The sequence below is a fragment of the Megascapheus bottae genome, chromosome 21 (genome assembly GCF_031878675.1).
Source record: "Megascapheus bottae isolate mThoBot1 chromosome 21, mThoBot2.hap1, whole genome shotgun sequence".
NCBI classification, from domain to species: domain Eukaryota; kingdom Metazoa; phylum Chordata; class Mammalia; order Rodentia; family Geomyidae; genus Megascapheus; species Megascapheus bottae.
In genome coordinates, this window is record NC_143529.1 from 13,886,165 (window position 1) to 13,910,474 (window position 24,310).

The following is a 24,310-nucleotide window of genomic DNA, read 5'->3' on the forward strand; positions in this document are numbered from 1 at the left end:
AGAATTGGAATCAGCACACAAGTACAGACATCCTTATGGTAGAGGTTTTATTCTCCCTCATGGATAAAGTAGGAACTTAGATCATTTGCCGGGTACTCTTCTCCATCTATCAAATATGACACTCAGAAATTGAAATATAAAGTCATCTGAAAATTGGGGGTCACAGTGATTTTCTCGTAGTATTTTTTACGAATTTGAAATGAAATACAGGTATTCAGAACAGTGTCTAGCCCACATGAAATGCTGTGAATGTGACAACAAAGTTGACTAACTTGGAAATGTTCTGGTTCTGATCTTCTTTTTACTTGCTTTCTAAGCTTGGTTTTCTAATGTTAGTGTTCTTCTCCTATATGTATATTTTTAAAAGTCCATTGCTATTTAAATGTAAGTGTTTAGGATATATTAGTTTTAAAGTATACATACATTTTATGTTTTGTAATGTTTGATATACTTGTTTCTGATGGGATACTTATTTGAAAAGCAGATAAATGTGTATGATTAAGTGGAAAATAATTTGAAGGAAAAGCCATTGGTTTGTGTATGCTTGTATGTGTGTGAGTATGGATATGTGTGCACTAAATCATTTATTTTCAACATCTCACCTTGTTTTGTGTCTTCATTTCCAGTCATCTCTACACTCCAGAGAATTTCAAGCCATTGAGAGTGGATAAAATTGGGGATATGCTATGTAAAGGGCAAGTGAAGCCACCTAACGAATTAAGATAATCACTGAGGCATTTTTTATTCTTATTTTTATTTATTTAATTATTTATTTTTCATAAGGCTTGATCTCTGGGCTTGGGCACTATCCCTGAGCTCTTCACCTCCAAGCTAGCACTCTACCACATGAGTAATAGCACCATTTCCAGTTTTCTGGTGGTTAATTGGAGATAAGAGTCTCACAGACTTTCATGCCTAGGCTGGCTTTGAACCACCATCCTCAGATCTCAGCCTTCTGAGTTACTAGGATTATAGGCCACTTGCACCCAACAATTACTGAGAATTTCTTACCCTATTTAGGCCAAGTATTTTATCTTTAATTTCCTTCTATGTGTGTTATTTTTAATATTTTCAAATCAGAAGCAGTGGGCTCCTCCTCCTCCTTCTTCCTTCTTTCTCCTTCTCCTTCCTCCTCCTTTCCTCCTCGTCCTCCTCATTGTCCTCCTCCTTGTCCGCCTCCTCCTCCTCCTCCTCCTCTTCCTCCTTCTCCTGTTCCTCCTGTTCCTCCTCCTCCTCCTTCTTCTTCTTTCCTTTTCTTCCTCTTCTTCTTCTTCTTCTTCTTCTTCTTCTTCTTCTTCTTCTTCTTCTTCTTCTTCTTCTTTCTATTATTATTATTGTCAGCTTAGTTATAATGAATTAGAAAATTTTCTGATGTTTGTAGTATTCTAGTGATGCTTGAACTTTATCCTGGCTTGTGTACCTCAGTGCTTTCTTCATAACTGATTCCCTGTCTCCAGCTACTCCTGAGATTAGGACATGGTGGCTATCTCCACTGTGGCAGCAATAGATGGGAGGAACCTTTATCATATTCTCCTGTGTATGTTTGTTGGGCATTGTAAATGCTGTTTAATAAGTGCTGAGCTGTTGTTAGTAGGAAAGTAAAAGATATAGCAAAAAAAATCTCACGTTTTTCTCTTACTTGTCAAGTGATTACATATTATTTAAAAAATTTTAACTTGTGTCATCCAGCTAGAGGGAAATTATGATCCACTGTAATGTGTATTTAATATATATGTGACTTCTTAGCAACTTATACATAATTAAAATAGGTAAATGTATTGGAGCCTGAAATATGCATGGTTTTGTTCAATAGGTAAATTATTATTATGGGGCAATTTCAACAGATGCCTTTGTAAAAAGTGATAAGAATGAATAGGATTCTCAATATAGTTGAGTAAATCATGTTATTTCTTCTGGATGAAGCTATGAAATTTATGAAGGCCTCTATTACAGATTTTTCAGTTTGAGGCAAAAATGAAAACAGGTTTATCTTACTTACTGAAGGCCAATTGAACTCTGAGAATTGGCCTTACTGCAAGGATCATAGCTAGATATGGTACTAGCATTTGTTGGTGATGCTAATGGGTGCCTCCTAATTTTTAAAGTCCGCATTAAATGCTTTAAACTCACTGTCATAATCGCATGAAGGAAAATAACTTACATTGAAGCCTTTGTTTAAAATGGCATAAAATTATCTCTCATATCCAATGGTTATTTAGTTATATGCAGATGCATACATTTAAATGAAAATTTGCAGTGTTTCAATCCCTTCTTGTAGGTGATAATATTTTTTCCACTACCTGTGAAATTGTTGTAATTTCACAGTCTTACTTAGGTTTAATTGTGTTTATTAGGATTTGAGAGAAATGATTCCAATTTTATTTTGTAGGATAGATTTTTTTCTTCCTCTTTTAATTTTCCTTGGTAGTTGTTTGTAACATGAAATATGAAGAAAACAGTAAAATGTATCAATGCATTGTTAAACTCAACAGTCTAAACCAAGGAATCAAATATAGCAAATATCCTTTCTCTGTATCAGTTCATTAGTTTACTTGAGATGTAATTAAAATATAGCAATACATTGCTCAGTATAATTACTAATAAAATGATTTTATAAATACAGTTAATTACAGTCTGTGAGCATTTGGACAATTCTTCATTCTCTGTATAGGCTGAGAATAATGCTACTAGATTATAAAAACTCCAGCTATAAAAGTGACAGAGAACACTACAGGTTGACCACAGTATAAACCACACCATGAATATTGAGGGAGTCTGTAATAATTGTAGTTCATGGTATTTATTGTTAAAATATTTGCTTGTCAGTGTAGAAGTTAAAAGCATTGCAATATTGCTTCAAGTAATGGTAGATACAAAAGAGAATGCACAAATCAGGTTCTGCTAGGTGAAAGCGCAGTATGGCAAGTTGAAGGTTTGTATGTTCTCCTGTGATGAAGTAAAAAAAAAGAAAACTGAAATTATCTATTTGATGTGTTTGATCTTGGTGCTTTCTGTGTTCCTCTGTCAGAGCTGTGATGAAGAGATTAAAGAGAAACAACAAAGTAAAATCAGAATAGGTATAAACAACGCAAGTGGACTGCCTAGAAGGCAGGGAGTGACCTCTGTGGGAGGAAAGGGAATTAAACATAGCCTTTGTGTTCTGGGCTAAGCATTTGAACAAGTTAGGAGTAGCATGAGCAAAATTTACATTCACTCCCCACCATCTCACCTCACTAAACACACACCATGCATGCATGTGCATACACACACACACACACACACACACACATACGCACACACACATACACTCACATACAATGTAGTTTTTTGTAATTGAAATATGAAAGATGAGTTAAGTATATGAAGAAATCATAATGGTGTGAAACTACACATACTTCTTTTGTCCAGATCTATTATTCAGGGTCACAAATGTTAAAAGTTACGCAGTGTTAATTTATCTCTTCTTGGTCTTTGAGTTTGTTGTTGTCATTGGCTTCTCCATTCATGTAGTAAAAGATGGAAATATTCTCTGAAAGAAGGTTTATGCATACCATTTTTCTCCTGGGGAAAGTTAATTTCAAATGTTGCTTTCAGCTCTCCTTGGGGAAGGATATATAATGGATATGGGGATCCCTTATTGCTATCATGTATCTCTTGCCTCATCATTTCACTTCACAGAATATTTCTAGATCTTTGAACTAAGACCATTACTCAACATTGCAACTCAAATTCTGTTGTAAAACATAACTCACAAACATTTACTAAAATGTATTTGTTTCAGGTGTTTCCCAGGCCTCTACTTAAAAGGTAAGATTATTCTTTGGAAATACACTATAGCCATAATCTGGAGGCTCATGACCCTACTCATCTCCCCATGGCTCATGCTTCTCAGGAGGTTGAGATCTAAGGATTGCGGTTTTTAAGTCAGCTCAACAGGAAAGTCTGTGAGACTTATCTCTAATAAACCAACAGAAGCTCTAAGTGGAGCTGTGCTTCAGTCCTAGAGAACCCCTCGAGCAAAAATGCTAAGGGATAGTTCAGGTCCTGTGTTCAAGCCCCAGTACAGCCACATAAAAAAAAGGAAAGGAGGTAGAGAGCAAGGGGAAAGGAAAGAAGCCTGGGTAGAAATTTGGTTACCAGGCAGGAGCCGCTGTAGCAACACCCTGGGCAGAGTGTGGAGCGGGCTTCCAAGTGAGGACAGTAGAGGTGGCCGGAATTGGCCCAAACCTGTTCTGTGAGATATGGTGTGTTGAGATAGTGAGTGTAGAGGTTCGGGCAGGGGCATGGGGGAGGAGAGAGAAATAAATCAAGAGAAATAGAGAGGAAAAAGGAGATAGAAAGTAAGAAGAAAGAGAGAAAAAATTATAAGAAACTACTTGGCTTAGGAATTTGGAAAAAAATGAATTGCAATTCATTGGGGTACAAGAGGCTAAGGAAAGAACTTGGAAAGATCTATTGTGTGGTTTTCAACAGGTTATGGAATTAACTGCATGAGTCTGAAATTCATGAAGGCCTGGGTTGCAGATTTCAATTTGGAATTTATCATCCTATACATATATATATATATATATATATATATATATATATATAGACTTGAAAAAGATGAGATCACTAATCGAATTCAGACATATGTTCTCTATCAAGTTTAGAGACAAAATACATGCAATGAAGAATAAGCTAAAGGAAACTTAGCAGAGGACCCATAAAGTTAAAAAGATGAAACAAGAGACCAGTGTCCTGGAACAGTCATGAGAAATGGACTTCAAGGGTGATTAAGTAATGAGCTACTAAATTATAAGACATCTTTAGCTTTAGTAATCCAGAGGTTGCTTGGACGTCAATAAGAGCAGATTCAAAGAGTATAAGACTGAGAACCTGACAAGAAGTTTCTGTGAAGAATAGGAGAAGAGAGATTGGAAACTGCTGTATGGTTAGTGCTTTGAAGTTTCCCTCAGAGGTACAGCAAGAGCTAGGGTGGCTCCTGTAAAGTTATGGTAGGTACTGGGATGCCTTTTATTTTTGTTTGATAAAAGAATTAATAGCATTTTTATGCCCTGACCATCTTGTGTGTGTACCTGGAGACTAGATGCCTAAATGTTCCCAGATGTGTTTAAGTCCAAGGCTTTGACTATAAGTAAGGCGAGGGTCATCCTTTTGGATTAAGGGATGTTGGGGAAGATAGACATGGCAGCGGCAGAGGAGTTTCTTCTATGTTTTGTATCATCCTAAAGTGTTTTGTGTAGAGTTTAGGTTCCTGCAACCCCTTAAGGGGTCTGGGACAACTCTCCCACAGGTCATAGATTATTGTTTCCCTCTAAGTGAAAGCTTAACATAAAAGTTCTTAATTAGAAATCTTACATTCATGTCCAACTCATCAGTATGGGACTGGAGTTGCAGAGAAAAGACCATTTCTAGGATCTGGGTGCTTTGGAATGTGCGAGACCACTTATTGAGGGACCAGAATATTTATGATAATCACTAGCTCTGTAACCCTGTTGTCAGGGAAGAATACTAGCCAGTAATGTAGGTGTCCTGATGAATGCCATAATCTGGTTAGCAAGGGACTGTACTGTATGATTTAAATTAATTATAAGTGTTGCAGCAAGGGTGAGTCTGTGGATATTGAAATACAGACCAGATGGCAAGACTCTGTCTTGTCAGCCAGTGATTTGCTGGGGACCACAGATTTAGGAGCAGAGCTCCTTCATCCTGGGAGGAGAGACTTCATTTCATCCACTCATCCAGGCTCAGCTGTGATCATTCTCGTCAACCAGAGGACTGGAAGACAGGCTAAGCAATTAATTAATCAAAGAGATTATGAGATTTGGGAAGCATCTAGGGCCCACTGTTACTGACAAGAAGATTCAGATTCTGGTGTTGTATGTCCAAAAAGTGAAATTCCTGTGTGTGTGTGTGTATGTGTGTGTGTGTGTGTGTGTGTGTGTGTTGGACCTTCATGTCCAAACCAAAATCATTTTGTGATTAGTTTCTCTTTGTAGAATTATCTTTTTGGAAAATCAATTACAATATGATCTGAAACCCTGGGATAAAAATCAAAAGACTCCCATTGTACCAGTAGAATCCACTCAGTCCACAGCTTTCCTAAACAATCTTTTCCAAACGACTGAATTCTCCTATTTGATGAAGAGTTAGAATGTTAGTACAATGTAAGGCTATACATTTTTATGCATATACTGTATGGAGAAGAGCAAAGTATTTTAATAAAAATAAAAAAGGTAACAATTTCTTAAATGTTATCTATTTCAAGCTTTTTATTATAAAATTTGTGATTTCATTTTTTCTTCAGTGTTGGAAGAAAGGGTTCATCTTTTGTTGTTGTTGTCAGTCCTGGGGCTTGCAGTCTGGGCTTGGTGCTGTCCCTGAGCTCTTCAGCTCAAGGCTACCCTACCCCTTGAACAACAACCCCACTTCTGGTTTTCTAGTGGTTAATTGGAGATAAGATTCTCACAGTTTTTAGTGCCCGGTCTGGCTTTGAATTGCGATCCTCAGATCTCAGTCTCCTGAGTAGCTAGGATTAAAGGTGTTAGCCACTGGGACCGGCTGAAACGGTTCATCTTTAACCAAACTATTTATACTATCAGTCCAATATGGCACTCCCTATTTTGTGAATTAAAATGAATATTATGACTATATGTTAGAACTCACCAGTCTGCAAAACTGAATCATAATTGTGAAATAGGAATGGTGATGAAAACACTTTCACCAGCTTTTAAAAGTTTTCTTTTTCTTTCATGAATTTAGGGTATTCAACTCTTTTGCCCATTTGACTAGAAAGACACAGACCTACAGATTATTTTTATACTAGGGTAATGTCTCTTTATTAATCCATTGTAGGCATATCTGAAATCAGTTCATCAGTGCTTGTAATTAAAGACAGAGAAATGCACGGGTTTGATTTAAGAATTACAAATAATGCCTTGTGAGTAAGCATTTCTTTTCTGTGGTGAGAGGATTGCTGGATTTTTCCAATTAAAGAAGTTTCTTACTGGAAATAAGTAGTCAATTATGAAAATTATTTTTGAATAGCCAATTTACATGTCCCTAATTGTGTTCATTTCTTCTGAAAGAGTGAAGTTGGATTTATGATGTTTTGATTGGTTACCCCAGTACTTGTATTATTAATACTATTGCCAACAAGTCTCCCTTGTTAATGGGGCTTTGAGTGCCTTTCCTGGATAAATGTTTGAACCATAAGTAAGCTTGTTTTATTTAATGAGTGAAAAATATTTAAACATTTATGATCGGTTTTCCAAGTTATACACACCGTACTTCATTGGACTGATAGTTGCATCCATGAGCTGTACCTGTGCTCAGACATGAACTTTTCTGCATCCTTTGATGTGTAACCTTCAGTGTGCCCTATGTTAGTGTTGTCTGCCGGCCCAAGGTGCAAGTGGCTACAAATGAGTAGAGTCTTAAACTATTTCTCTCATTTGAGTGATGGAAAACAACTGGGAAATTGCATTCATGTGTTTGTTAGTGATCAGTATTTCTGTACTATGCAATACAATGGTGACGAGGACAGGAAGCAGTGAGGTTCAAAGGGCTGTCATTGAGTCTCATGGGATGCTGAAACGGATCAATGTGGAATTAACATGAGAAGGAAAATGATGACATGGGCAGGAACAAAATGTATACTTAATTTGTTGTACATATATGTAGATCTTGATTATGTCTAGAAAGAGCAGTAATTACAAATTTTGTAGTATGTCTTAACTCTTTCTTTTATCTTTTTGGCAGTGCTGGAATTTGAACTCAGGGTTTCAAGCCTGCTAGAGTCACACTGCCCCAGCCCTTTATGCTTAGTTTTTTTAAAAAAATATAGTTACACATTTTTTGCCTTGGTCTACCTATGTACATACCAGGCAAGTACTATGACATCTGACAAATTAGTTGAGATGAGCTAACATTTGTTCAGGCTAACTTCAAACCACCAATCCTTCTGAGTAGCTTTAATTACAGGCATGTGCCACACAGGACCTGTTAACTATTTGAGAATGAAATGCCTATTTATACTATGTAAATCTGTAAATATTCAACTTTCATTTTGGGGAGTACTCTTGAAATCTTTTTAGGCATTATTTGGAAAAAGTCAGAGGTTAGGAGGTAGACAATTCATGCCTTTAAGAAAGTTGGCTGAAATTGGCTCTGTTTTAGGAAGAGACAAAATAAAGAAACAGACCTAGTCATTATGTTCTGGCCATGGTGCTTATAGACACACTATTATTGAGGAATTAAGAGTTGTGGTATAGCACCATTAAAGTTCTACTTTTGAAGTGGCCATTTTCTCTAAAACCAAAGATCACAACCAGCTAGATAGAGGAACCCTGTGATATGCGTGTCCTAGAAAGTAATTAGTGCTGTTGGACTTGTTTGCAGTTGATTGCTGTATTTGATGAACAAGAACCACTCCACAAGATTGAGAGCCCCAGTGGAAACCCTGCCGATCCACAGAGCCCAGATGCTTTTGAGACAGAAGTGGCTGCCCAACTGGCTGCGTTGAAACCAATTGGTGGAGAAATTGAAGTAACCCCTTCTGCTCTGAAATTAGGTACGTGCATTTTCTGTGATATGCTTTTCACTTAGCTGAAAATGTCATGTTGTTGACTATATAACTTCTTTATGACTTCGATGCTGCTGAGATTTTTTTAAGCTGTCTTGTCTCTGAATTATTTTTAATATAGCTCTTTGCAACAGCTGGGGCTCAGGTAAATAGATGCAATTTTATTTCTTGAACTGAAGGTGAATCTAGATTGCAAACCTTTGAAATAACATGGTGAGAGCGGGACAGGCTGAAATAATAAGGTTCTTCTATCTAGCCTATAAGACCACTTTGAAAGAGTTCTGAAAAAAAAAGGCATTTGGAAAAAGCTAAGGGTTAAAATGGAGCCCAGCCTGGAAAAAAAGGTTACTTTCAAGTTTTATCCATTGTCTTTTTCTTTCAATATCTACCCCAGCCTTTGAAGAAAATATTTTGAGGTTACTTTTGGAATCCTTTCCTGCTGCTTCATTCAAACAAGAACAATTCAGCTGGAGACTATGCTCAGAATATTTTTTCATATATTTGTTTTGAGGTTGTTTGTAGAAATATAAAATAACCATTGATTTAAAAAATTTTCAGTCAATTTACAATTCCAGATGAGTTTACTTTCAACAGTGGGAAGTTTGTAGAAAGCCCACATATTATTTTGGTACTTGAAAAAATTTCTATTCCTGTTGAACATGCACAGGACAGTCTGAAATGACTCAATGCTCCTATTAGAGTTTAATTAGGGTTTGGTTCTCAAAGTAAAATAACAGAGGCATTTTTCGATTTACACAGGAGATTGTATGGGTTCTAATGAAAAGTATGTGCCTAAAATTGTAAAATGGTTATCCATGGCATTGGATCTCCGACTTGAAATAAAATCTGTGATGTTAACTAGATTTTATATGTGGCCACACTTTGTGTATGGTTTCTTTTTGTAATTATATTTTATCTGGATGTTTTTGTGCAAAGCATCTGTAATGTTCCTACTAACCAACCAAATGGGAATAGATGACCTCTGATCTTCATGACTTTCCTTCATCTTGTCTGGCCAATGAGGTCGATGGAGGGCTTGTTGGCAGCTGGGTTTCCTCTGGAGCCAGGCTTGTGGCTTCAGCAATATTACATCCCAATGCTCATTTGCATAATGGATGCCTTTTTATCCATTATGCAAATGGTATGAGAGGAAAATTAGGCAATAAGGGGAGACGAAAGAAGAAAATTGCTCTTGCTTGGTTTAATATTCTATTTATAAGCAAGGGCTGTGGTCTTCAAAAGGCTGAGCCTAAGAATATCTCTGGGCCTGGCAACCTGTTTTTGCCCTTCTTTTAGGAGTGTTCTTAGGGAGGAATGTTTGCTTTTATAATTTCTCTTGTTCATTCAGCATAGTAACGGTAAATGCAAGAGAAAAGTAAGCTGAGATTCCCCCTCTTTGAAAGTAAACTTTCTATTTCTTCAATACTGATTTCTAGATAGACAGGATAGAAAATAATATTTTTGAAATGGAAGTTAAATGCCATGAACTGAGCTGAAGACAGTGTACTGAGAAATTGAAACACTTTACTCATAATAACTCACTTCTAATTAACATATACTAAATGATGAGATTAGCTAATGTGTGCTTCCAGCCATTGTTCCTGAAGCCTGCCATCCGCTAAGGTTTCACTCTATTCCTCCACCCAATTTCTATCCATCTTTCACTTGTGTTGTTGTAGCATGGAGCAGGCCAACACTTCATCACTATGTAGACTAAGGCCTCTGCCTCAGCTGACCTCTGTCTCCACAGTGCCTGCCTTCTCTAATCCCTGCTGTTCCTGGAATATCCTATAAAGGTGATATAGCTGGAGGAATCTGGCCAGGCATGAATGATAAATAGAGTCATTCCTTCCACCCTTCTGGTTTAGCAGACTGAGTAGTTCAAATTTCAAGAGCTTAAGGAAACAAGAAGAATACAAATCTATTAGGTGTTTTAGTGAGATTGGTATAAGAAAGCAACATAACCAGCTCTGGTCTCTGCCCATTCTGTTTTCCTATTATTGGTCTCAGAGTAGGATGTGGTCAGAGACTCGGCATCTCAGGGTAGAGTGTCACTGTTGGCCGTATGTGTTCATGGCTCATCTGAGCGTGTCAGGTCTTCTCTGAAGTCTTGGGAAGGGGACCATCTGAGGACAACCACCTGAGCACTTGTGCTTCCACAGCTCTCATGAACCAGTACTTATAAAATGCTAGACCTTCATGCAAATTCCATACTCTGCTCTCATTAGCCTTTGGAACTTGTTCTGCTTCTACAGAGGCTCAGTACAGCAGAAGCTGGACTTCATTTTCACACATTTTCTCATTCTTAAGGACAAATTCAATGAAATGGGAAATTCAATTATCTGTTCACATTATTTTCTTAAGGAGACACAACTGACAATTATTTAAAAATCAAGGTATTCTTTATGTTTAAGTCATCTTTTCACTAAAAATCTATCCATTTGCAGCTAGGCTCTGCTGACTCATACCTGTAATTCTAGGTACACAGGCTGAGATATGAGGATTGCAGTTTAACAAAGACAACCTGTGCAGGAAAGTCTGTGAAACTCTTACCTCCAATTGACTACTCAGAAAAAGCCACTAGTGACACTGTGGCTCAAGTTGTAGAGCGCTATCTTACAAAATGGCACAGGGACAGACTGAATTCAGGTGAAAGCAACAACAAACAAACAAAAAAAATCAATTTTACCAGTACCTGAAATCAAAATATATGCAAAATTGTTCAGTCTAATTCAATAATTTCATTTTCAACATAAGATAGCCTTCAAAAATATCCTGTCATGAGCTAACAACTTTTCCTATGTAACACAGACTGATATTCTTTTTGTTATAACACCAAGATGAAATGCATACTGCATAAATTCAAATTTGCAGGCTCTTCATGAACTAGTTACTGTTTTTCTGTCCACCTTTCTTGCCAGTCCCTCTTCTGTAGTCACCTTAACCTACCACCACTATACTCTCTTTGCCAGTCTCCAAATGTTTTCAGGTATTTTACATTCTTGTCCCTTTCAGAGTCCTATTCCCTATCTCTCGCTTATCCACTTGTCTTGTTTTTCGTTTGTTTGTTGCTTTTCTCCCCTTCCTCCTTTTGCCTTGTTTGTGCCTGGTGAATTCATATACAGTAGTTTTGTTCATGCTCAAAGACTCTTCTGTTCCTCCAAATCTTTTAAGACTGTACCAGAAGGGAACAATAAATATAATTAATTCTTTATTCACAAATGAAAGCTTACAAAGGTAAGCCATAGAAAGCCTCTATGCACTTTTAAGCCAATGGACATCTTTTTAACTGATAAGAAGGGTTTTAAATCAAATGGCAACTTCATACTTTCAACTTCATTCATGTACATTTTTTCCTATCGTTTATTTCCTAATGCATTTTCTAATGCAATGCTAAACGACTGGGTACTGACTCAGTTCTAACTAGTAAATTAATCCAACACTTGACTATTCTGTGTTTCTGAAACTGGACAGAGCCTTTTTCCATATATTCTAGAGTTTATTTAAATGAAGAGATACTCGTGACCAAAACACCAACTGTAAAAAGAAGAGCTATTCACAGAATCTGTTGTACTTTAAAAATCATAGCGTTCAAGAATTTTCCAAATCCTCCTAATTAATTTTAACCAACAAATGAACATCTCTTGACCACTTCAGTTCTAGTTGGTATTTTACTCTATTCGTGTTTTGCCTAAGTATATAGGACTTGAAATACTAGCGGAGAAGAAAGGGACACAAAAGCCAGTTGTGTGGGGGATAAACAGAATCCCGGGGTTCTTAGAAGTCCTGAAAGCAAAGAAATCCCCTCTCTGCTTAAAAATATTATATAAATCCCAGAAGAAATTTTGGAAATACTGATCTAGATAAACTCAGTTCCACCGAATTTTAGGAATAGTATTTGTTTAGGATATTGGTATTCTTTTATGAATCAAAACTTAAAGGCAGTATTCTGCTGTGATATTAAAGAACTAGTTGTTAAAGAACTAGAATTAAGGCTGGGAGCTGGTGGTTTATGCTCCATAATTCTAGCTGCTCAGGAGGCTGAAATCTGAAGATGCACCTAGACAGGAAATTCCATGGAACTCTTATCTCCAGTTAATTTCCACAGTGCCAAAAGTGGAGCTGTCCTAGTGGTAGAATGCTAGCCTTAAGTGGGGAAGCTCAGGGGCAGCACCCAGCTTCTGAGTTCAAGCCCCAGTATCAGCACAAAACAGATGAAAAAAAGACGTAAAACTTGCTTCTTTTGGCTTCTGGTCTTACATTCTTTCAATTATATGGCATTTTGGAGAACAATGTAATATAGATTTCAATTATCTATGTTGTTTAAATATGTGGTAAAATAGTACTTCTTATCCTTTTAGAATCGAGATAGATTGTAAATTAATAAAGACACTACAAATTGCTATAAATTTAAAAAAGGAATGAGTGAAGTCAGACAAGAAAATTAAGGTGGATGGAATTTCTTTTAACTGTTGTACATGTGAGATATGAATTTGGCTTACCACCACATATGTGTAGCACACATGTGTATATATGTTTATTTGAAGAAAAAGTACTAATGGGGTCTCTAGGGGCTATTTTATCCTATAACAGACATTTCTGTCAAAGGTAAAAAGGCAAATAAGTGAGCTTCGTTGCTTTGAAGTTTTGACTAATAAGAATCCTTTACTGTGGTGTAGACCTGTTCCTGGTACTGACCTTTTGGCCAGTGGTACCTCACCTTATGCAGCCACAGCCTTGTGCTGGCCCATCCATGTCTTAGGAAAACCAGAAGCATGGAGCTGGTACTATACCTGGCATTATCTGAACTGTGTGTCTTAGACAAGTCATTGTACCTGACTCTATGAGAACTATATTTTTCCAGTCAAAACTACAGACCCATCTGGGTTTCTACAAAAGTAACTATTCAGAAGCAAGGACATCTAGTTCACTTCCTCTTTTGTCACACCATACCTTCCTGGATGACAATAGTAAGCTGTGGAAAGCTGGTCTTGCTCCAATCGGCTGTGATTATCCTAGGGTTATCTCACTAAAACCAAGCTAGATTTGAAATCAACTTTTTATGATCCTGTAAATTTTCTTTCCATGGCCCCAATTAGTGTGTTTGTATGTGTCTTTGATAGTTTTTCTCTGCACTTTTTGATTGAAATTTGCTATGTAGAGTTCAAGCTTACTTGAGAAAATATTTCTTTAGGTATAATTATATTAGCAATGCAATTTAAACAGTGTTTCAGGATAAAAGTACTTTAAATTTGGCTGTTGTCACTCTTGTGATCTATGTTACCCAGATGTAAAGCAATCTGATTAAAGTTTTGAGCTGAAATGGTACTAGCTTTATTCTCCGCTGTGTGTTAAACTTTGAAGATGAGCTACTTTCTATTTGAAAGTGATTCTTGTTTTTGAGACTTGAAAGGTGCCTCAGATGCTTTATTGTTTCCATGTGTGTTTGTGCTTCTTCAAAACAGAGATGGAAATTATGACGATATGTTTGTTATAATATAATTATTTTCAAAACATGGATTTCTCTCTTTATTTTCAGTAGTTTTCAGAAAACATTGTGTAGCCATGGATTAGTGTTGGAAATTGTTACCATTTTGTATGAGTCTGAATAATTCCATGCATAAAGGAAACATATGGGAACACTTTTCTCAGTTCTTAAGGAACCTAAATCCCTTTATGACAGAGATCTTCAGGAAAGCATAAAGCAGGAGGAAGTTTATTCCTTTAATTAGGCTGTAGTGTGCAAGTGGCTGCCGTGCCCATAATGTGAGTTTAAGTCTTGGCATCTGATCCTAGACAAACACTCACACCACACACATAGCAGAACTTAAGCTCACGGTTGGGTGGTGCTTCTGAAGAAGGCTTTGAATCTCTGCTACAAAGCCCCTAAGCATGTGAAAGTTCCTTGTTGTTAGAAGTTTTCTGCTGTAGGCTGGAAGCCCAATGTTGAAATTACCAAGGAACTGAGGTCATTTGCTTGGATGAATCCATAAGTCATAATTTGGTCAATGAGTTTTGCCCTTATATATTTCCTTTGGGGGCTGAGTATTCAAAAGTTAGCAGCTAAAGAATATCTTTTCTTTCTTTTCTTTTTTCCTCCCTGGGAGCCTGTTCTTCCCCCCCCCCAACCCACATAGGCGTAGATGAATGATGTTGTAATTAGCTATGGTAACCTTACTAGACTATCATCAATCAGTCATAGCCATGTAGTCAACAAAGCATGTGCATGCTTTCTGCTAGATTGGTGACTGAATTGGGATGAAGGAAGTGACAGCCTCCTAACTTGTTCTCTCCACTGTTCTTCTTAGCACGATTATTCATTTGCTATTGTTGATTTTGTTTTTGTTTTCATTTGCAGAGGGGAGGAAAAGTTGCTTTGAAAGAAATAAAGAACATCAGGTCATTTACCAAATATCTAAGATGTTTCAATACTTTGGAAAGGAGCTAGATATTCTACTTAATTGAAAGAATAACGTAATACTCAGTGATGAGAGATCTCAAAATTGAGATTAGATGTTAGTTGCCACACAGAAGTAATCTTTATTTCTATCAAGTACAAACATAGCTCATATTTTCAGTAGAAAAAATTTTAATATACCTAAAATTATCACTTCTTCTGGATGAATAGTGGATTTGTGCAGGCTTCTTGGCTAGTCATTGAATATTTATACCATTTTATAAAGTATGACATAATGAAGTTTGTGTACCATATTCTTATAAATGCCTTTAAATGAGTTATCACTTACTAAATTACCTCATGTTATACTTCAGGAAAATAAGTTACCATCGTCCTGATAACATATAATTTCTTTGTTTCTTTTTTTTCTGTTGTATATTCAGCTATCCTTATATTTTAGTCTTTTTTAAAAAAAATTTAATTTGTCTTTTATTGTTCCAATTTCTGTATAACCTACCTAATGACAAAATCTGATACTTAAATTCATACTAAGTTGCTTATAATGTCAGTAGGAATTACTAGAGGTAATTTATATTTAACTAAAATCATGGGGAAAAAAAGCCCTAAACCATGCTTTCAGTCCTGTTCTCTTCCAGCTGTATTTTCTAAGTTGATTATATGACCTCTAAAAAGCAGTTCTCCATCCCTCTCTGGCCTCTTACCAGTGCTGGACCCAAACTGAGATGGAGCCTGCAGATCCTCTAATAAACAAAGGGAATAAAAGGTCACCTTTCCTACTGTTCACTTGATATTAGACCCCTGGGTTTTAAATCCTCTTTTGCAGATTGCTTTTAATGGTTAGGCCAGGGAAGCCATATTTGCAGAGGCCTAGCCCCTAAGTAGTGAAAATATTCTCCATGATGCTGTCCTATTTAGCTTTGTGTAGTTCCCTGAACCACAGATCAAATGACTTGTGGTTCATCTTTTTAATAAAACAAGGAAAGAGAGGACAAACACTCACAACAATGCATATGCTGAAGATATTTTTCTTCCTCTCCCCACTCAAGACTTTTTCTTTCTCTCCCTAAACCTTTATATTACACTCCAGTATCTTTTCTGAGGGCCAGCTTTTGCTCTGCCCCTCCATTTCACAGACTCTGAAGCAGTTGGGACAAACCAAGCCCAATTTCCCCCTCTGCTCTTCTAATATAGATGCTACCTAACATGTCTATTACCAAGGGTTCTAAAATGACTTACTTGTATTAACCAAACATTTGTTAATGGTAAAGTCAGATTTTTAAATATATAAATCTTTGTGGTCTTAAAATGCCTTACCTTTCCATTAAAAATTTTAATTGGCCCTATGCAAATTATTTATAATAACAACTGTGCTTTTCTTCTGCAGTTTACATTTTAGCAGTTTTGCTAATAATTCAATATAGATTAAAGCTGTTTTTGCATTGTATATGTAAATGTATGATGTAGCCTTTGGGATTTGTGTGTGTGTGTGTGTGTGTGTGTGTGTGTGTGTACACGTCGACTCTCTCATATGTTATTTTTTTTTCCTGCATCTCTTCTTTTCTGTCCAGATGGGCAAAGAAAAAAAATGCACTAATTTAATTATTTACAGAAGATCCATCTTAAGGACAAGTCACTCAGGGTTGGACATGCTTTAATGCCTCACTCAGGATTTTTTCATTTGCTTTATCTGATAAAGATCTCTGATGAATTATGGCCATATATATATTCACTTGATTATTTATTTATTTTGTACCTTGTTTGATATTTTACTAATATCTTTATTTGTCCCTGTGAAAATAGGAAATACCAAAACAGCTTGATCTGTTCACATTCCCATCCAACCTGATAAGGAAAGTGACAGTTTTAGCTTAGCAATTGTCATAAGAAAAGCTATCTCTATGTTTATGATTATTAAAACTGTTTACCAGTTTAAAAATCAGAACCTCCCACATATTCCCACCACACCCTGTCTGTGTGCCTTTGTGTTCATCCAGCATGTGCGACAGAGAAAAGGGCACTCAGTCTATGTATTAGCTTAATGAGAATATTTTGATAGCTATGAGAAAGAACAGGTAACCTTCTAAATTAGTGAAATATACTTTTGTATTAATATGAGACTCTATGTATGATAAGCAGACCTCTTTACAGATGGAAGAAATTTGGGATTGTGTGGATTTTATGTGTAAAATTAGAAGAAAAGGAATTTTCTTTTGTTCATATGGTAGACTTGGCTACAGTGACTTAATGCATGCACATAGAATATATAGTGACCAAGAAATTTATTTAAAGATCATAATATTTTTACCTATTTTCTTAAGAAAATACTGATGTGATGACTTCAATGTTCATATTTCTTAAAACTATTAGGAAAAATGGTATTTCTTCCTATTTTTTTGCACAAGTTTCCAAAAAAAGTCATTGATCATCACCACTATATAGCAACAAGCTGAATGACCCTGTGTCAGCTGGTACTATATAATGGTGATGATCAATTAAACTCTACTTGTATTTTTAAAACAAATACACTTTCTACCCTAGAGATCTGAAAGCATGAGGCAAACTTCTTGCTTTAGTCACAGTTCAGGAATAATGTCCTTTGACCTCTTGACTTTAGTTTGGTGTTACAGTTAATTGCCCTTATAGCAAGGGATTCAGCATCTGCACAGCTAACATCTGCTCTTTGTAGAGGACTGGCCTTAAGAATGTAGTTATGAATCTCAACGTATTAGGTGTCAGAGCTACAGAAAATGGTAACATGCCTGTCACTGACTTCAGTTAATCAATAATTATGTATAGACGGCCCAGTAGATGAAAATCAGTATGCTAGGCTACCAGAGGAATGTAAAATAACATAAGTCACAAACTCATTCCCAAGTAACATACAAACTTGTTGACATATTATTGGATGATTCTCTCAACTTGGTTGAAATTCCATAGTCTGTTATAATATAGTCTATACAATTAGAAAACTTTATAGTTGGAAAAGGTCTTAACTCATAAGTTAATTCAGATGCTCACAACTTCACATGTGTCCCATTAGTCATATGTGGTATCTCCCAATATCTTGGTTATTTATCTTTGTATCTTCACTTGATGATAAGTTGATGATAATAATACTTCCATGTTTTTAGTCTATTTGTGATTGGGTAGTATTAATTTTATCTCCAATCAGGAAGGAAGAAATAACTCAGATCTACTGCATTTGAAAATTTTATCTACTGTCCAGGCAAGGTCTCCAAGAATCCAATGTGTTTGTGGCTGACTAGCTGTCTATTCATCCATTGATCCACTTTTACGCTGAAGATACTTCAAGTAAATGTGCTCTTTTAATTCTAGGTGGTGAATTTGGAGACCAGTCTTCTACTCTAGTGATTTTAAAAATGAAATGTTGATACCAATTACTTTTGTCTAAACAGGAAATAGATATGCAATCCTTACGCTTTGCTTCCTGCTCAAAAAGACCTGTGTAAAATTACTGACCACCCTAAGGTGATCTTTTCTTCTCCAAAGCTGTATGCTAATTTGCCCTAAATCATTTGCAGGATACAGAGATGTTTAATGTTTGTTTTTATTTCCCTTGTTCTTTTGACTCTATAGATCATTTTCCAATGGCTTAAATTACTGTAAATACTATTGTCCTCTATTTGGAGAGTTGATCAATGAGGAACTCTGCAAGACTTTGAAAAATTTGGAGAATGAGTTTGGTATCTTTTTACATTTTTATTTTGTAGTCCAGTCATCACTATAAAGAACTTACTCAAATATGGACTTTCCTAAAAGACTTTTCTTCACGTGCCTTCTTGTCCTTTTTTAAATCTTTTTTTTTTTAATTTATCATTTCTTGGTAGTTGTCCCTCACTTTTCATCATAATGTTTTGGCCTTTCAACAATGTGAAAAATTGAAATTAGGCAAATTTTTCTCTGTAATGTGTATCTTTTAAAATTGGATTTGTTTTTTTGCCAACAGTTTTATTATATTTCTTCACTGAGACATTGACAAAGTAGGAGAGAAGTCAGAGGTTACAAACTATGACATGTATATGTGATACTAATCTGTTGTTGAAATTAAGATCACAAACCCTGAAATAATCCTCTTGAAATATAACCTTTCCACTTAGATTCTGTATGATCTCAGGCTGTTGCCTCAGTTGTAATGTATAAGTGGTATTTGAAAATCACCCAGTTGGGCTAGGCACAGTGGCTCATGCCTGTAATCCTAGCTATTCAGGAGGCTGAGGTCTGAGGATCAAGGTTCAAAGCCAGCTTGGGCAGAAAAAGACCTAAGACTCTTTTTTTTCATGTAATTTTATTGTAATTAATAGAAGGGTTACATTATATTCACCACATAGAAGGTGCATTACTTCACAAACATTGATACCCTTTCTCATGTCTTGGTCCCCATTTCGCTCCCCCACCCATGCCCCTCATCTTGTTTTCCCTCCTTCCCTGTCTGATTTCAAATAACCAAATAAGCCTATATCTGATATATCAGCTAACAAGGTGAAACACTGTGACAATATGAGATAGCCAAGGGACAGCAAAAGAGATGAGAGATAACATAGTACATTAAGGACAACACTCACTCATTATATGGCTTTTGTTTCTGTATCCTGGAGGTCCTTTGATTTAGTGTCATACTATATGGCCTTATGTATCTAGGTTTGTTGTATTGTAAATGTCTTCTAGGAGAGCCCAAGGTTTCTATTGACTATGACAGATGAAGGAAACCATTGAGCCTATGTTCCTTTGAGTCTGTCTTACTTCACTAAATATGATTTTTTCCCATTTCTCATTAACCTTTTATTTTTAATTTAGTTTTACAATAAGGAAACAGAAAAGAAGTTGCTCATTAAAAAATACGATAGTTGTTGGGGCCGGGAGTTTGGCCTAGTGGTAGAGTGCTTGCCTAGCATGCACGAAGACCCGGGTTCAATTCCTCAGTATCCCACATACATAGCAAAAAGCTGGAAGTGGTGCTGAGGCTCAAGTGGTAGAGTGCTAGCCTTGAGAAAATCCAAGGACAGTGCTCAAGCCCTGAGCCCAAGCCCAGGACTGGCACAAAAAAAAAATACCATAGTTGTCGACTTAAGATTCAAAATGAGGTTCTTGTTAAACAAAACATTAGTACTATACCCTATAATAACATCTTTACTTTTATATGCAATCTGTGTGTAAAGTGCTTTTAAAACTTATAAAATAAAACTTTGGAATAAGATGCAAGTTATCCCTAGGAGTTAGTTAACCTTGACTTCTTCTAATGTTTTTAGTCTTAATTTGCATTTCACTCAATTGTAGACTCAGAAAAAGGCACCATTTTCTGATTCCAAGTTGATACTTAATATGATTTTTTTTGTCTTTCCATTTCCTTAGAAATGGGGCTATGTTGTTCTTTCTGACAACAGCATAGAATTCCATTGTGTGAAAATACCACATCTTGTTGATCCACTCATCAACTGAGGGGCATCTATGTTGGCTTGATATCTTTGCTATGAACCTGAGACTCTTATCTCCAATTAACCTCTAGAAAATGGGAAGTGGGGCTTGGCTCAAGGGTAGGGCAGTAGCCTTGAGCTGAAGTGCTCAGGAACAGTGCCCTGGCCACAGTTCCAGCCCCATGACCCACAAAAAAAATCACCCAGTTGAATGCTGTAGGAAACAGTGTATTCATAGATATGTGTAAATATAATTCACTTATATAACTATGAATTCCTGACTCACAGCATATAGTATATGACTATGAGGCACTATTGTTACTTCATCATTTTATTGATGGTCATCTAGAAGAGAAAACATGAAACTTCTGTTGATGCAATAAACCTGTTGATCTGATTCACTTTAAACCCCTGCAACCAGATCCTTCCTTCATAAATAGAGAGTCTGGCTGGATTATGGCTCAAACCTGTAATTCTAGTTACTCAGGAGGCTAAGATGTGAGGATTTAAATTCACTAATGTCCGTGAGACATTTATCTCCAATTAATCACCAGAAGACTGGAAGTGGAGCTGTGGCTCAAAGGGTAGGGCAGTAGCCATGAGCTGAAGAGCTCAGGGACAGGGCAACTGACAAAAAGTTACCTCTCTCTATCTCTCTCTATCTCTCTCTGTCTCTCTCTCTGTCTCTCTCTCTGTCTCTCTCTCTGTCTCTCTCTCTCTCTCTCTCTCTCTGTCTCTCTCTCTCTCTCTCTCTCTCTCTCTCTCTCTCTCTCTCTCTCTAGATATATATATATAGAGAGAGTCTGGTTCTCTTACAGGCTATTCATATATGTGAAATCTAGTATGTTATGTTCTGTCTTCATGGTACTATGAATTAAACCTGAGGCCTCCAACTCCTTTCAGGGTTGGCATTCTACCACTTGACCATACCTGTAGCCTAGCTTTTCAGAAATAGAGACTTGAAGACATTTCTCTCCAGGCTGGCTATGAATGGTGATACGATTGAGTAGTTAGTATTAGAGGCATGAGCTATTGCTACCTGGCTACAAAAGATAAGTGTTATAATAGTTCATAGAAACTGAAGGACAAGGACATTAACCACAGTAGTATAATGACTGCAACAGCTTTGTTATACCTTTGTGTTCATGTTAAGAGATTTGAGGAACTATAATTGCTTTGATCCTTTTAATCTTCACTTAACTCAAGTATTTACATACTCTCACCCTGACATAGCATATGGTTCATAATAATTTGCTTTTCCTATCGATAGGTGCATGCATGCTGTCCATGTTTCATAGTACTTCTACACAGGAAATAAGAATTTCTTTTAAATATGCTGAAATTAAAGTTGGCTATCCATGATTATTAGCTGATTAAAGTTAGCTTATTCATTAGACACATAGATTTTTCTATTGGAATGTAGAAATCAATCAAATACAGGATTTTTCTCAAGATGTTCACACCTTGACTCACCATTTCTTTCTTTTTTTAGTTGTATGTAATTATCTATAAGTACTTGTAAAGAGAAGCTGCCAGCCAACAAATTTATTTATAACTACAACACTTCTTGATCATGTATAGTTTTTATTTTTCTTTTGCTTTTTTTTCTTTTTTTAAAATTTTTTTATTGTAATTAGTAAAAGGGTTACATGATATTTGCCAGATAGAAGGTGCATTAATTCACATACATTGATACCTGAATTCTGGGCCTGGGCACCATCTCTGAATTTTTCATCTCAAGGTTAGCGCTCTACCATGTGAACTATAGCACCACTTCTGGTTTTCTGGTGGATAATTGGGGATAAGAATCTCAGGAGAAGAAAAAAAAGACTCACAGACTTTGGTTCCTGGGGTTTGCTTTGAACCATGATCCTCCGATCTCAGCCTCCTGAGTAGCATGAGCCACCAGTGCTTGACTTCATGTTTTTCTTTCTACTGACATAGTGAATGGATTGTACAAATATGTATATGTAGTTTATGTGTATATATACACACGTATATTATGTATATATATGTATATATGTACATATATGTATATACACATAAACATATGTATATGTGTGTATGCATATATACATATATGTGCGTATATGCATCTATACACACAGGCATGTACATGTATATATCCATACACATTGGCATAATATCATGTCATTGTACAATATATATAATATACTATACTATAGTATGCTGTACTATAGTATACTACACTATACATTATAGTATGAATATATATATATATATTATAGTTTCATGGTAGTATACCAATATGTATCTACTATACCTGTATAACGATATACTATATACCTTGAAGTACTGTTTCTACATTGCTGCTTAGAGAAATTGTACACCCACTTTTCCTCAACTGGGAGATCATGTTTGGTGGCTTAAAATTGAGTATGAGTCTGGACAGCCAATAGTTTTTCCAGGTTTTTTAAGTTAATGCCCAGTCAACATGGGCTTGGCAACATGTCCCAGCTTCTAGTTCTCATTCATGAGAGCATTGCTCTTTCCCAGTAAATCTACTGAAAAGTTCAGTCTAGATTGTTCTGCAGTATCTTGAAAATGGTAGCTCATATTTCACAAAGATACCAACACACTTCAGCACTCATGATCTTCAAATCAAACGAATAGACTTTACCTTTTAAATGTGTGGCAACCCTCCCCCAACTACTTTCCAATTAAATCTTTTGAAATGAGCAAGGAACTATGTCATTCTCCCTTTAAGTGTTATAAACCATGACAGCATTTTAAAAATTAATTGTCTCTGAGCTTAATCAGTATAGGGATTTAAAAGGGAGTTTGTCATTATATAAAATAAAATTAATGTTTTATAAATGGTAATATATTCTGTAGGGCTTACCTTTTTATTTGTTTAATATAACTTTAGGGGCAAGTTTTAAATTGTTTAAGCTCAAAATGGGAATGGATATAATTACCTAAGTGTAGAACAGAAAATATTTCACCTAAATTATGCAGATAACTGGAATAATATTTGTCTTTGCTTCAATTGCATAAATAATAGTCTCCATTTCCCACCTTAATGGACAAAAATATAACTGTTTGGGCATTTTTCTTGAGATTTTTGCTGCTATTTTTCTTAGGAGAGTGGCTTGAAGCTAAAGGGTTTCTTATTGGGTAGTTTTGTAAGGTCAGGCAATGAAATTTCAGTTGTTCAGCTGGTGATTGGGTTTGGTTGTTTAAAAATTTTAGCAGATTACCAGGTAATTTTCTCGTGGTAATTTAATTGTTAAAATTTTGAATTATTACATCTTGAATAAATTGGTTATTAATTTTATATTGTGGTCCTAAGAAACTTCATGTATATTTTTTCATAATTTTTTCATAATGTATATCTTTTTTTATTATCCTTGAGTGTTTGTACAAAGGAGGTGCCAAATAACAAAGCATTTTCTGAGTGTGACATACCTTGATCAGTGTTATCCTCTTCAACTTTCTCACCTCTTTGTCCCACCCCTACCTTTTCTTAATATTGTGCAATATCCAATGAATTACTGATTGTACAGTCCCTCCTTTCCCTTTCATTTGTGTAACTCTCCCTGTCTCAGTCCCACTCTTTCTTGGATGTACCCATTTCCTAGTGTTTATGTTGTTGGGCTTTGACCTCTTTTTTTCTAAAAGATTATTCTAGTCAAGCTGTTCATAGAGTCAACTATACTTCATTTAATTCATTTGTAACCAACCCCTTCATTACTACCCAATGTGTTTCTGAGGCATTAGTAAAGAATGCAGCCCAAATGCATATTGAGTGTAGGGAAAGAAAGCTGAGAGGTGAGAGTTTCTTAAAGTAAATGAAAAATAAAAAAGAATTACATTAATTTCAACTGTTGGATTTCGTTAATAACACAGAAAAAC

General features: G+C 36.0%; 1 protein-coding gene across 3 annotated transcripts in view; it reads left to right on the forward strand.

Annotated features, from left to right (window-relative positions):
• Positions 1 to 24,310, forward strand: part of Pard3b (par-3 family cell polarity regulator beta) — a 963,936-nt gene that overhangs the window by 363,608 nt on the left and 576,018 nt on the right. For all 3 annotated transcript variants that reach the window (XM_090354671.1, XM_090354668.1, XM_090354669.1), the window contains exon 3: positions 8,401 to 8,572. In XM_090354671.1, the coding sequence (XP_090210797.1) occupies positions 8,401 to 8,572 (172 nt within the window). The remainder of the gene's footprint in view (positions 1 to 8,400; positions 8,573 to 24,310) is intronic.